General features: G+C 49.5%; 5 protein-coding genes across 5 annotated transcripts; 3 read left to right on the plus strand and 2 right to left on the minus strand.

Moving 5' to 3' along the window:
- Positions 1-904: 904 nt before the first annotated feature.
- On the plus strand, positions 905-3,537 carry DEU56DRAFT_182585 (laccase). Its single transcript, XM_041344954.1, has 12 exons — positions 905-1,235; positions 1,284-1,335; positions 1,387-1,455; positions 1,508-1,666; positions 1,720-1,795; positions 1,849-1,876; positions 1,924-2,650; positions 2,704-2,724; positions 2,780-2,928; positions 2,984-3,007; positions 3,059-3,123; positions 3,174-3,537. The coding sequence occupies exons 1-12, from the start codon at positions 1,072-1,074 to the stop codon at positions 3,311-3,313; spliced, it is 1,674 nt and encodes a 557-aa protein (XP_041211155.1). The 5' UTR covers positions 905-1,071; the 3' UTR covers positions 3,314-3,537.
- Positions 3,538-5,946: 2,409 nt separating this feature from the next.
- DEU56DRAFT_788158 (uncharacterized protein) lies at positions 5,947-7,906 on the minus strand. The gene is made up of 3 exons (XM_041352452.1): positions 7,690-7,906; positions 7,356-7,619; positions 5,947-7,304 (listed from the first exon to the last, which is right to left on the minus strand). Exons 1-3 carry the CDS (start codon positions 7,763-7,765, stop codon positions 6,364-6,366), a joined length of 1,281 nt encoding a protein of 426 aa, XP_041211156.1. The 5' UTR covers positions 7,766-7,906; the 3' UTR covers positions 5,947-6,363.
- Positions 7,907-7,959: 53 nt separating this feature from the next.
- On the plus strand, positions 7,960-9,856 carry DEU56DRAFT_978859 (C-3 sterol dehydrogenase). Its single transcript, XM_041359722.1, has 4 exons — positions 7,960-8,213; positions 8,301-8,626; positions 8,689-9,463; positions 9,525-9,856. The coding sequence occupies exons 1-4, from the start codon at positions 8,025-8,027 to the stop codon at positions 9,552-9,554; spliced, it is 1,320 nt and encodes a 439-aa protein (XP_041211157.1). The 5' UTR covers positions 7,960-8,024; the 3' UTR covers positions 9,555-9,856.
- Positions 9,857-13,159, minus strand: DEU56DRAFT_788165 (ribonucleases P/MRP protein subunit POP1-domain-containing protein). Its single transcript, XM_041352453.1, has 13 exons — positions 12,838-13,159; positions 12,741-12,787; positions 12,639-12,688; positions 12,474-12,588; positions 12,326-12,422; positions 12,196-12,272; positions 11,978-12,147; positions 11,480-11,930; positions 11,340-11,428; positions 11,117-11,288; positions 10,267-11,061; positions 10,071-10,210; positions 9,857-10,024 (listed from the first exon to the last, which is right to left on the minus strand). Exons 1-13 carry the CDS (start codon positions 13,019-13,021, stop codon positions 9,937-9,939), a joined length of 2,475 nt encoding a protein of 824 aa, XP_041211158.1. The 5' UTR covers positions 13,022-13,159; the 3' UTR covers positions 9,857-9,936.
- DEU56DRAFT_182690 (uncharacterized protein) lies at positions 13,135-14,073 on the plus strand. The gene is made up of 5 exons (XM_041344955.1): positions 13,135-13,371; positions 13,434-13,563; positions 13,623-13,755; positions 13,806-13,841; positions 13,897-14,073. The coding sequence occupies exons 1-5, from the start codon at positions 13,214-13,216 to the stop codon at positions 13,947-13,949; spliced, it is 510 nt and encodes a 169-aa protein (XP_041211159.1). The 5' UTR covers positions 13,135-13,213; the 3' UTR covers positions 13,950-14,073.
- The last annotated feature ends 316 nt before the right edge of the window (positions 14,074-14,389 follow it).

Consider the following 14,389-nt stretch of genomic DNA (forward strand, 5'->3'; position numbering starts at 1 on the left):
CATTCCTGTTTGAAGTCATTAATGGGTCTTCAATCCTCCGCGAAGAGTTTTTGCGCCATCGCAACGCCTTTTTGTCTCAAACGACATAGCTCAGTACAATGATGCTTACTAATACCTCTTGTGTTATATTACAATCCATCGTGTTGGTGGCCACTGCTAGCGCTGTTTTCCTCAGGTCTGTGCCAGAAAATGCACGTGTTTTTTTTTTATTACGAGCTAATCTGGCCCATACCATCACCAATTCCAGTGTGTGCAATAGCCACACGAGATGTGGCCGTTGTCAGTATCTCTGGTCTGTGGCAAGTTGGCGTGTTCATCTAAGTCATACTTGGTAGGTCGTATCGGCACTAATTTTGACTTTAGATTTCGCTAGCCTAGCTGATCCGGAACACGGAAAGCTCTTCATCATCACTGAACGGGAATGAAGCCACAAACTAAACACAGCATGCGCTGTTTCGGGATCCTCGGTCATTGCCTGGTCCCGCGCTCTAAAAAACACACAACCCTCACTTTTCGTTCTGTATCGCACAGCAACAACATCGGTAGAATTCAGCACGGAACGTCCGGGATGTCATCGGTCTTTCGAGGTGATCATTATAATCATACAGCACCGATGACATCAATATCGGCTTTTATTGGTGTCATGACACATCCTAGGATTCGACATACTCGATGAGGAATCACTTTTCCGAGTTGTCTCGAATTGCTGTGACAACCACGCACTTGCACTGTTATGGGACACTCTCCTGGCCGCCTGAGTTATGTTCCGTTGTGTCAGAGTCATGGTTCATTGGTACGTTGCCATTCTTCAACGCGTCGGCCGATAGTTTCTAAATCCCAGTACATTGACAAGATTCAGATTTCCGGGGCACTGGGTGACTGTTTTCGACGCGATCGCACGTCGGTCATCATCAATCGAGGTCACAGCTGCCTTGAATCGAGAAACGGTCAAGGCTGTCCGCCGCTGCAAGATAAAAGCTGCGAAGAGGGATGTGTTCCCTCATCATAATCATATCCTATTTCCTACTACTCTCTCGGCGAGAGCATTACCACCTATCGTGAATAATCACGATGTTTATTCCTATCATAATCGCTTCTATTATCTCATCAATTAATGCTGCAGCTATAGTATCTCGTTCACAATCATACCCATTATCTCAGCCCACCGTACTGGGCCCCAAAACCAGACTGACCATAGGTAATAAAGTCATCGCCCCCGATGGCTTCGAACGCTTGTGAGTCTACTGCCATGGCACTTAAAGCTCACTCCTGATCTTCAACAGAGCAACTCTTGTGGATGGCGTATTCCCTGGACCCTTGATTGCAGCTCAGAAGGTGGAATTCTGTCGGCCTCCTTGTTATGCACTAGTGCTGACTTTACAACAGGGAGATGACTTTGCCATTGAGGTGGTCAACGAGCTAGAGGACGAGTTGATGTTTAAGAGTACCAGTGTCGTGTGTAGCGTCAACCATTAACGTTGCTAATAATTAACCTTGTTTACCGCAGCACTGGCACGGTCTCTACCAGAACGGGACGGGCTATGCTGACGGGGCGTCCTCGGTCACGCAATACCCCATTGCCCAAAACCACTCTTTTTTGCACTCTTTCTCCGCCCCGAACCAAGCAGGCACTTATTGGTATCACAGTCATTATTCCGTCCAATATGTAAATATTTCTTGAACCTTGCACACGTAGCGGAGGACTGACCTGTGGAACAGTGTGATGGTCTGAGGGGTCCCCTGGTAATCTATGATCCTTGTGACCCTTTGGCATACATGTACGATGTCGACGATGGTGAGTGAACAATTATTTCATATAAACTCCCTCTGACCATCATGTGTTGCCAGCGAGTACCGTGATCACCCTTTCCGACTGGTGAGTTTTGTGGATGTTGGTAAGCTGCCTGACTAAAGTATCACCAGGTATCATACTGTGGCCACCGTTTTACGCTACATCAGAGGTAATACTGCGAGCTCTTCGCTCATCAATGGACTCGGTCGATATGCTGGCGGACCCGAGTCTGATCTCGCGGTGATCACTGTTGAGCAGGGAAAGCGATATCGCATGCGCCTGATTTCAATGTCGTGCGATCCCAACTTCCAGTTCTCCATAGATGGCCATAACTTAACCGTCATCGAAGCGGATGGAGAGCTGACCGAACCTTTGGTGGTAGACCAGCTCCAGATTTTTGCAGGTCAGCGCTATTCCGTGGTTCTGGTGGCCGATAAGCCGGTGGATAACTACTGGATACGCAATCTTCCTAATACGGCGAATGCATCCTATGAGGGTGGAACGAATTCTGCTATCCTGCGCTACAAAGATGCCCGAAAGGCCGAACCGACTACCATCAATACCGCACCCAAAAACCCGTTGGCAGAGACCAACTTGCACGCTCTGATCAATCCAGGTGCTCCGGGTATTCCAGAGTATGGGAAGGCAGACATCAATCTCAACCTCGAGGTTACCTCCATTAACGGAACCTTCTATGTTAATAATGCCACTTTCAAACCCCCCACCGTTCCTGTTCTACTCCAAATTCTCAGTGGAGCTCAAGAGCCGTCTCAGCTGCTCCCAAACGGGAATGTAATCGTTCTCGAGGCTCACAAAGTGGTAGAGTTGACATTGTCAACAACCGGTCCAGGTGGACCCGTACGTCTTTTCCATTCCTTTGACGCTGATGTGCCTTATTTATATTTCACCAGCACCCCATACACCTTCACGGGGTAAGTTTGCCCTAACTTCGACGGCATGTCTGGCTGGCACTGATATGATCATTAGCATTCCTTCGATGTCGTACAGAGCGCGGGCAACAGCACCTTCAATTACGTGAACCCAGTTCGCCGCGACGTGGTAAGCGCTGGAAGCCCTGGGCAGCAGATGGTGATACGATGGGTGACCGACAATTCTGGCCCCTGGTTCTTGCATTGGTATGACATCATTTTTATCGAGCTGTCAAGAAGGGTACTAACTCTGAACCAATAGTCACATTGACTGGCACCTCGAAGCGTATGTGTGTGAATGTCCTCGTGAAATACATCGCTAATCCTTCACATCCAGCGGGCTGGCCATAGTATTCGCGGAAAGTCCCTCAGATACCCGCGCACATATGAAAGACGTGTCAGGTAGGTCATACGTGAAGCAATTGAATTTCTATTGCTGAACTGCTTTATAGATGCATGGGACCAGTTATGTCCGACCTTTGACTCTCTAACACCCTTGCAGTTGGGGGGTGGAGGCATCAAGGCCTACGAAGAAGCAGCTAATATTTCCACTCTCCTTTACCCGCCACCGCCCCTCCCTTCAATGAAGTAGGATAATTCTTATTACGGGGGCATAATTTTTGCAGGACAACCTGCATGCGGACAAATTTCTTGCAGATACTACTCAAATCCCACTTGGATATTTTCTTTTGTAATTCCCGATATAATTGACTTCCTTCCCCCATCATAGTATGATACTTACTAGCTAATGCTAATCTCCAGAATGTAACAGACCCATTATACGACATCTATGACGGTTAATCTTAGTTGTACCATGACTATTTATGTATTTAGTGCACGAGATATAATGCTGTTTTCTGACTGTTCAGAGTTTCTGCAAATTGTCAAGACTTCGCACCTCCATCGATAAGAAGTCCACATACGCCGAAGGCCCGAAACCACCTTCACCAAGTGCTTATACCAGATAGAATATATAAGTAGACTTCAAGTTGGGTCCAGAGGAATTTCCTTATGATGCATCGGATGGTCTTGATCAGATCTATGACATAGAAGACGCAAAACAACACCTTCGGCCAGCGGCACCGGGCCATTTTCTTGCTGTTCTTCCTTCCTCTCTTCTTGCAAGGTAATATATTAGCGTTTTTACCCTGAGCTTTACTGACTGACGAGCCGCAGAACTTGTTGAGCCAGTACCAGTTGGGATCCAGGCCTAGATTAGAGCCTGTGAATGTCATCCGAATGGCCGCAAACGAGAATCACTTTGTGAATAATGCTGCATGTACCTGTCTTCCTTCTCTTATGCTCCGACTAACTTGAAGGGAGACTAACACGCACCGCCGCCCTATTTTCTCCGTCCTGAACTTAGCCCTCGGTCAATATCTTACAGAACGTATACCCTTGGCCCCTCTTATGCAGCCATCAACTTTACCACCTCAACCACCCGCGTCATTCACGCCCCAGCCCGGCCCCAAAACACTCCCCCGTCCTGTTCTCCTTCTCAAATTCACTCGTTTACATGCTGAAACAAATACTGCATGGTGCACGCGTGCGCCTGACCGTTGACGTCTTTGAGAAAGTATAATTGTAATTTGTGGGGCACCTCAGTGCCTGGCTGAAGGAGGAAATAAAGCGACGGCACAGAAAAAAGACCCTGATGCTGTGCCACAATCGCTTACGATCCGCATCCGTTCCTTGTAAACGAAATGAGACCAATTTTCTGATTCCCGCGACAAACATTCCAGGCAAGCGAAAACTAGTAGCTCCTTTTGCAATGGAAGCTCTAGAGTGGAGTACCAACTTTCGTCACGCTGGCAACTAGTGTGTACAAAGCGGTGAGTTGCATGCTCGGGACAGCACTTAATGTATTTGTGCCATTGACACACATTCTTCGCAAGCGAAATTGAGGAATGGTTTGTAACTATTTCTGCAATTGACTTCCACGGCGAGGTAGTCACTAGTATGCTGAGAGACCAACAGTCTGATCTGATCTGATTATGGAAAAATAGTCGTACCGTCGACAAATAGTCCTGACAACCGAACACGGAAGCACCACGTTGTGATAGTCACCGTCGAGAGACCAATAGAAAATCCTCTCGTGAGCACGCAATGGAAGCTTCAGATTGTGTATGTATCAAATTTAGCCACAATGGCTGATCACGAGGCGGTGGGTTTCATTTACAGTATGGTTCTCCATCGTTGAATTACTTACACGATTTAAGGGACGTATGTCATGCTCGGGACAGCGGAATGCTGGGCCTGCGCAGGAACGTACACTTAAAACGATGTTGAAATCGCAGATTCGGAGACCATCCCCGTTCCCCAACAACGAATCATGCCGTTCCGTGGTTTTCTTCGAAATTTCAAGTACCCTGAATACATGTTGACGCTCGATGGCAGTGACAAAGTCAGTAGGCAGCTGGATATGCAGTTCTGGCACTGGCGCTGATATGTGATATCTATAGTGGACGAGGCGTTATAAGTATGGTATGGTGTCGCTCATGAGTCAACGGGCTGGTGCCTACGTGGGGTGCGATGTAAGTCTGTTTGCGAGAAAGGGTCACAATGCGAATCTCATCTCTTTTGCAGTTCGACATGAATTTGGTCATGACACAAACAGAGTATTGGTGGCAGGTCACCGTACTCGACGGCAAAGACGGACTCCGACTCGTGTATGTATTTGGTCATTAATATCTACTGATGTGAACATTATGATGACGGTGGATGCAGATTGCAAGTCCCCCCCGAGTCCGGGTCCGCAAAGGCCGAGTTTCTGTATACTTTTCAACTTGAAGATGATCGAGAGACGGTGATGTGGCCCATGAGCTGTCGTATCATACTTTTCCTAACACTCATTATACCCTGCAGCTCAAAGCCGTGCTTCATGCAGGAGAGTTCACTGAGGCGCAGCAGTGGGCGCCGGACAAATGAAGCTGTAGGATGTGACTCGAGTATATGCCTCCTGACCAATGTAACAATTACAAAAATCGATGTATATGACTGTCATAGTTATAATATCGTTTCCTGCAGCGCTTGAACACTGCATCATATATGTAGGGGCGTTCGAAACGGTACGATGCTACCATTTTCATACCGGCAAAATTCATTGCATCTTGAAAGCGTGTGTAGGAGAAGCTCCTGTACCCCGTCATGCAGTACCAATATAGTCGGAAATAATTTTACCTTCATCGCATCTCAGTTGGTGGCACTTATACCGGAACGGTGGTCGTTGACACGCCCCCTGGAGCCCTCTCCACATGATATCCTTTGTATATATTAATCCAACGAACGAAAGCAAAGGGCGTATAATATATCACACCGTAATTTTGTTCCCGTTCGCGGCGCTGGTAGGACTAATGTTTTGTACATCATGTTTAAGTTCTTTCGGGCGCTTATAGTAATGGTGCCTGTGGCAGTCAAGAGGAAGCTGTATATGCTAGCGCTACATCTTTACATCGATGCTCGGGGTGCGAAATAAATAACTGGAACATGCGATAAAATGTCGAGTGTCCAACGGATACGTTAGAGAGGTGAATGACGAATCGAAGATCTATACATAGTATTATATGAGCCGCGCCGGGTCGCAAAATGGCAGCACGCCTAACGCGGGCTTGCACGGCGCGAGTAGACGCCTGCTTAGCCATGCTACGCGATACTCCACTTACTCACTGCAGCCTGCACCAAGCGCCCCATCTCCTCACGTGCTTGTTTCTTCGCGCTGTCGGTGATGCCTACGAGTGCGTTGAGTGCGCGTGGCGATGTTTGTAGTGGGTCGAACTCGATGACGTGTCCATCGGAGGTTGAGATCGCGACAACTGCACGGGCAGAGGATGTGGAAGGGAGAGACGAAAGCGAGCTGGAAGGCAGAAGAGAAGGCGTGGTGGGTTTGTGCGCCAGTGGCTCCGGGACAAGAGCTGCCGTGCGCGAGTTGGTACGTGAGTGTGTGCGGTGATGGTTCTGAGTTTGAGAGTTGGCCCGTGAGTGGGTTTGGGAGAAGGTGGTCTGGGTGGATGAAGAGGGCACGAGGGAGACGGATGGATCACGTCGTATGACTATGCTGTTTACGCGTCTTAGTGTCTTGCCTTCGCCTTGCGTATCTACCTGCGTCTCCTTTCCTTTGCCCTTGGTTTTCGCGTCCACGCTATTGATACCCTCTTCTTCCTCTTCGGTAGCAAACCACTCTAAGCCGAGCCTATATGGGTTGGCCAGCGGAGATCCATTTAAACTAAGCATGCTCTCGTCGCGACGGGGTGCGCGGAGGGTAGGATAAGTGGGGGCCTTGACAGGCAAAGTTGGGGCGAAGGTTGCGCTGGTGGGTGGGCGCTTTGCCTGAGATGGTGGTTTGGCATTCCAAGGCATCGATCTTCCAGGCGAAGAGGGAACTTTGAATGGCGATGGAACACGTAATTTAGAGGGAGATGTTGGGAGGGCAGACGGTTTCTGCGGACTGACAGAGGGGAAGCGGGAGGTTGTGCGGAGTTGTCCGGGGGTACGCGGCACTGCCGCAGAGAATGTGCGGATGCGTTGTGCAGTTCCTGTGTTAGCAGGCGGAGGTTTCTTCTTGGGAGTGGCATGCATCATTTTTGCTGAATGAGAAGTGTGTCAATGAAAAACCTAATGTCAAATTGACCACGTACCATTCTTAACTGCGCGTTCGCCCTCACTAGCCTCCTCCCACTTGCGCTTGCGGGTCTCACGGTCGATCTCGAGATTGGGCGGAGCGCCGCCTACAAGGCCACGAAGACACGCTTGGATGTCGCCATTATAGATATCAGCAAACTCGCCCATGGTCACGCCGCGCACGAGTTTGGGAATGCGGGAGATAAGGCCTTCTTGGTGAAGTCGAAAGTTTTTGAGCGCGTCTGCGAGCCATTCCTCGAGCTGGCGAACACGGTGTTCGACTGTGCACAAAGATCGAGGCAGAAAATTCAGTGAAACAAAGTGAGATGGTGCAAAACTAGTTAAATGCACCTTCAATGTCAAGATTCTGGAGAAGTTGTTGCTTTTCTTCTGGAGTGTATTTGCGGGATGTGTCCGGGATGTACATCTTCAGAGCTTCACTAGCCTCGACGATCAGAACAGGGATGCAAACACAGGGCTAGACAACGCCGAAACGTTCTAAAGTGGACAAACATTACACAGGTGGAAGAAGCACGTGGTCGCGTAAGTCCACGGACCGTATCACAGGTCCACAGGTCCATGTGGATGGTGACACATATAACTTTGAAACTTTAGCAGTGTCACCGAAGCTGAACAAGCAGCAACAGGTTACGAACATCACAACTAGGCCTCTCTTACATCTATTCATGTCGCAACGAAAAGAGGTGTATCTTGTAATTGGCGGTAGTGGCTTTGTTGGCCGTCACATCGTCGAGCACCTTCTAGCTCGTGGGGACATCGTCTGTGTATTCGACATCGTCCAGCGACATCATGATGTTGACTTTTATTCCGGTGATATCACGGACGAGTCCCAGCTGCTTGATGTATTGAGAAAGGTACGCGCTACTTCACTAATTTTTATGGTCACTGAGCGCTAACTCTCTTTCCTTCTCTGTGTGGTGTACCTCTATTTGCTGCTACAGACCGGTACGACTTGCATCATTCACACCGCTTCCCCACCACACGGTGCCAAAGATCCAAGCATATATTATAAAGTCAATGTTGATGGTTGCAAGGCTGTCATCGGTGCAGCTCAGACTGCTGGCGTGACAAAGCTAGTGTACACAAGCAGTGCAGGTGTTGTTTTTGATGGTGGTGACGTCGTAAACCTTGACGAACGTGCTCCATTCCCGGAGAAGCCATTCGATGCATATAATGACTCAAAAGCTCAGGGAGAGAAACTCATTCTCGAGGCTAATGGCAAGGGTGGCCTTTTGACTGTTGCTTTACGGCCTGCAGGCATTTTTGGGTATGTCATTTCTTCATATCAAGCAATGAAAATAAACCTTGATAACACGCGATGCCATTCAGTGAAGGTGACCGCCAAATGATGGTGGGTCTCTACCAAGCCTACCAGCGTGGACAAACTCACTTCCAAGTCGGAGACAACAACAATCTCTTTGACTATACCTACGTCGGTAATCTTGCCAAAGCACATCTCATCGCCGCCGACAAGCTTTCCTCTCCCCCACTTCCTTCATCTTCACAAGAGACCCTCACTGCCGAACTTCACCTTGACTACGCCCTTCAGCCCGTCAGCGCAACAATCGGAGCAAAGCGAGTCCCAACGTGCGAAGCACGTCCCTTAGGACCATACGTCACGCTGCCGCCTAACGCCGCCGAAATGGAGGCAGCATTCACCGCCCCACGCGATCCACACACTCCCGCGCACCCTATCATACGCTCCCGATTCGACCAGTTCTCCGAAAATGCGATTGATCTTGCAGAGAGCTCACCGCTGCAGGTTGCAGGGCAGGTGTTCTTCATCACGAACGGCGAGCCGGTGTACTTCTGGGATTTCATGCGCCTTATATGGCTCGCTCTCGATCCCCCATCGTCAAAGTCCGCCTCGGGTGCATCGGAGCGGGCACAGAGGCCTGCATGGGTGATACCTAGAGGCTTTGGGATGGTGTTGGGCTTCCTTGCGGAGTGCTGGGCGTCCTTGATTGGGAAAGAGGCTGGGTTCACACGTTATAGGGTCGGGTACAGCTGTGCTACGAGGTATCACAACATCGAGAAGGCAAGACGTGTGCTTGGGTATGAACCGGAGGTCGGGCTGGAGGAGGGTGTCAGAAGGATGGTGGAGGTAAGTGTTGGCTGCTGGCTTTTTTCTTTGCGACTGATGGTTCTTCTTTCTCTCTGTACAGTGGTTCAAGAAGGAGAACAATCTTCCGTGATGGCCTTGGATGCTTAACTACCTAATTCTTCGCAACAATGTTGTGCACCCATCGTATGCTGTTCGGATACCCGCGCATTTTGCTTCATTTCCTACTTGATTGATATGGACGATGCAGTACTAGTGATACCTACGGATTCGTGGTCGACGCCGTTGGGCTGGCTGTCGACTTATGACTGTGTATCGTAGCACCAATATTTGTACTCGGGGATTTCGTGGAGGCCTTGCATCTTTAGCAAAGGACCTGTCATAGGTTGCAAGAATGGAACTAATACGATATCATTGATACCCAACAGAGTTTTATGAGCTCTTACGTGGTAGTGAATTGCCTTCACTCGATAGGCAGAATGCAATTAGCGAAACACATGTAAAAATAGTACTAATCATGAGTCAAGTAACTCAAGATATGCAGCCCGGCAAATCATCCCAGCACGGTCGCGAATTTTAACCAGTGGACGAGACTCTCCATTCCTGTGGCCTCATCAATTGACGCTCCCTATATGTGAGAAAACCATACCTCTGTGACTGCTGTTGCAATTCTAGCAGGACTGACACTGGGACAGCGCCAATAGCGAAGCCTTCTCCGCGAGACAAGGACATGTTGCCACTGGTAACATACCCAATAATAGACGCATGGGGAGGAGGAGCCTCGGGTGGCTAGACAGGGAACAAATCAATATGTGAATGCAAAATCAAAGGGGAAAACGACGGACCTGATTCACATCTGCACCCTCTCGCGTCTTGCCCTTCTCCTTGATGATTTTCTTAGCTTCGACGTCATTAATGCGGTAGATATTGGCAAGGTCGTTCGGGGCGCCCCGACTAACCATCTTCGCACGGACCATGACCAATGCCCCTTTTAGGAGATCCTCGGGGCGATGACTTGCATCGAGTACATCCATGCCACGTTTCGTCCGCAACCTGTTGACCTCTGCAAGGAGACCTGCGCCATGATTAAACATTTGTGTTACTTTTGCGAGGATAGTCGGCACTTCGGGACCACGGAGCAACCACGGGCGAACGGTTGGTGCTATGTCGACCTCCATTGCATCCTGAGGCCCTCTTTGTGCTGGCACCAAGTTCTCATCTATGTCAGGCGCCATGGGGAGTCCAAGTACAACCTCCCAATCCGCCCGCCATGGGCTACGGGTACCAAGTTTCTTGTGATTCGCCCTCTTTGCTGGCGGCGTCCTGTCCCACTTCGCTTTCTCCTTAATGGCGCGCTCGTCCCAATGCTTCTCGTAGAACTCTGTGCAAGGAAAATCTCTAGGAAAGCATGCAGTGCCCGCCTCGAATGCTTGCGAGCTTCGCTCGCGCTGCCCGCCGACGCGTGTGCCAGTGTGTATCAGGGAGGGGAGGAAAGGCATGCCCCACCCGGCGGGAAAAACAAGCGTCCAGCCGTGGATGCCATGAGTGCTGGATGGCGATTCAAACGAGCGTTGGATAAGCAGCAGTGGGATGCGGTCGTCCTGGCGAATGGGATTCAGAGGCGTGCCCGGAACAAGATTCTTTGCATGCAGGTCACTGACTGTATCTCGGTACGAGGGCCAAAGAGGGGCTTACCTTGGAGCGGCGCGTATCAAGGTCTTTCTTCTTGTACGTAGGTTTTTTGAGCGCTGAACGCTTTTCTTCGTCCCAAATTTCGCTTTGAGCAAGGATGGCGGCAGGGAACGTCATTGCAGGGGTCACGACGTGTTGATCGTTCGTTCTGGGTTTAGCATTCTTGGGCGGAAACCTGGGTAGCAAGTCACTCATGTGGACAACTTGAGAAGTCAGGAACGCCTACTTCAATCGTGGGTCAAGGACTTTCATTCCGATAATGATTCCGCGCGGTAAGGATGCAGTAGTCTGAAGATCAGTCAGGGACGACCAGAACTGTCTACGTTGTCAGATTTTTTAATGGAGTCAAGTAAATAACGAACACACCTTTTTGAATTCCTGCCTATCATCATCTCCGACTGGAGACAGAGCGCCTTTGATGACCTGACTTGCCTTGGGTCCCATGATTTCGAAAGCATTGACACTACCTCGCCGATCGGCTATTTCTACTTCGGCATACACATCTTCATGTCGCTGTTTTTCAGCCTCAAGGACTAAAGAAGCAGATTGTTGTAACGATCCGAAGACATCGTCGAACACTGCAGGGTGCGAACGCACCCAGACTGCTCTCGTGGAGCTCTGAGGAGCTGTGGCAGCCGGTACATTATTCTTTCCTTTGCGCCTGCGTTTAGAGGAGCTTTCCGCCGAGGACGCGTTTGTCGGTGCTGAGCCAACAGGTAACGGTCGCCACATAATCGTTACCGGTGCAATCAAGTCAAAGGGGTAGCTTCCTGTCTTGTATAGGTCCGTCTCGAGCACGCGAGAACCGGACATGGATCTAACGAATAATCAGTTCATGCCTCTTTCTCAACTTCAAAGACTTACCGCTTCATTCCAGTGCACTGCGGATCACAGCAAAGATCAAACACATTTCGAAGGATGTTTTCGGGCCCCTTGAGCTCTATCAGTGAGTGATACGATGAATCATGGAGGATTGAGCCATGCACGGAGGCTCGGTGTGAGGGACGAAATGATTTCTCTGTCGGTGTTATTGCCTAGAAAAAGGATTCAGGGGGTGCACACAACGACAACTAGAAACGAACGAGTCTGTATCCCCACATGTTTTCCATTTTCATCCGTTTAGCGTGCCAGATATGAGTCTCAAGCCAGGTCTTATCGCCTGCCCGATGCAGGGTAAGATAAGAAGCACTCGGAGTCATATGATTTACTGACGTTGTCGCTTCAAGAGCGATTCAGTGCGGCTCACTTGCTTTGTTTTCCCCTGCTTAGAGCGTCCACGCTTAAGTATGCGCCGCGTGACAGGAACCATCTGACAAGTGAAATAAGAGGAAGATCTTCAGGGAAGTGGTTCGAGCCCCACCTCGGCGCGCGCTTTGTCTCGCAAGCGCAAGGGGACCCGGCGGACATCATGGCTAGCTGCCCTTCGTCGTAGATGGCGGGGCAAAGTCTGCCATACGCGATGAGTCACACTTTCACTGAGGACGAAAAATCAGCAGTTGTGTGCATTGAGACACGTGCTCCCAACCCTGCTGTCTTGATCGCTTTCTGCATGGCATCGATCTCATACGCTCGAGCCTAAAGTTTTACAATTGAACGATGTAGAACCAGAATCAATCAAAGCACACACCTCTGTAAACCTCTCCACATCGATTGACGCGGGTAACCCCTGCATAGCTGTTACAGATAAATGCCAAGTGAAGATGCAGCACGCGAAAGATGCTCACAATCAAATCGAACGGTGGTGCTTGACGGTCCAGCGAGCGCGTTTCCTGAAGATTGGACAGTCCCACTGCCACTTGCTGACACAATTGGTTGAACTGCAATTGTTCGAGCACCTGCAACTTTGAGTTTCTTCCGTTCCCGAGATGTCATTTCCTCCGCGTCGTCCCCCTTACGTTTCAAAGTCATATGTACTTGATGGTAGATGATGTACCGATTTATCAAGAACAGGTACTAAATCCAGCTTATGCAGCCATTCAGCACTAGCAGAAGAAGAATATCGGAAGATGGTGAATACAAAATCTTCGGACTGAACAAAGTAGAAACGCCACAAACGACCTCTACCGGCTAACGCCGAACAACCTCCTTCCTCTCACCACCATGGCTTCGCGTTGTCTGGCTCTTGCCCCAAAACTTACTCAGCGCTCAGGTGCACGATTTCTGTCGACGACAAGAGTGCTACGGGAAGAAGCACCCACTTCACCCAACCTAGGATCTGTGCAGCTGCAGAAGAAACCGGTCGGCGGCTTCCGGGGAGGGTAAGCACTACTGCACGCGCCTTGCCATATGATCTCACTTTTGCTTCTTGCTGCTGGTGCAGATTAATCGGGTTTCTGTTCGGATTCTCACTAGCTTCTGCGTTCGCTGCGTACCATCTTTTGGATGAGTATAAACTCGCTTCCGCGGCGCTGCAGGCCAGCGTGGAAGAGCTGCAAGCAAGCACGGAGAAGGTTTGAGACTTCGCGCTTCAGTGAAATATTACGTTTCATGTTATGTATAACTTCTTCAGGTGTCTGCCCACGTCCGTCGTATCGAAGCAGTGGAGAAGGACTTGAAGGCACTTGCACAGAGCTCCGCAACTAAAGACGACCTATCAAGGGTTCGTGCAGAGCTCAAGAAAGTGTACGATGGATTGCACATCGGTATGTTGTTGCGCCTCGACAGCAGCGCGTGTACTTACAGACCTGCCAAGAATTCCTTGATTTGAGATCACATGTATGGGGCATGCGTCAGTCATTATTGTGTTTATTTGATATCTACCACTGACGAAAAGTTTGGAACAGAACAAGACTTGCATTCGTTAGCCAAGAAAGATGCCACATCTGTTCGTGTATAGAGTATTTGATACCTATAGAACTTCTTGGAAACACCTCCCTCTAGTCTCCAATAACGGTTTTAAATTACGGTAATAGACGCCAATTTCAGATTTGAGGAGCGTGGCTTTTGGCCTCGATGTGTCGTCGAAGTTGACGGTGTAGTGAACATGTTCTAAGACACTGTATAATTTCGGGAGGAATGAAAGACATCTAGGTAGATCCTGGAAGCCCCTGAAGGTGTCCTGAAGCTACATCCATTTGATATACAATGCGTTCGCGAGTTCCTCTGCGTATTTTTGGAGAGACTCACATCAGGATCCAGGCATTCGCGGCGACCTTTGCACGCCCATTTCGTGAGAGAATACGACCACTGGACAAGGGCAATGAGGTATGCAGATGGGCCAACAGTTGGGCAGGTTACATGATGTGAGGGGTAGTACTCTGACACGGACAAGACACG

The sequence above is a fragment of the Suillus clintonianus genome (genome assembly GCF_016758775.1).
Source record: "Suillus clintonianus strain FC179 chromosome Unknown DEU56scaffold_17, whole genome shotgun sequence".
Classification (NCBI taxonomy): Eukaryota; Fungi; Basidiomycota; class Agaricomycetes; order Boletales; family Suillaceae; genus Suillus; species Suillus clintonianus.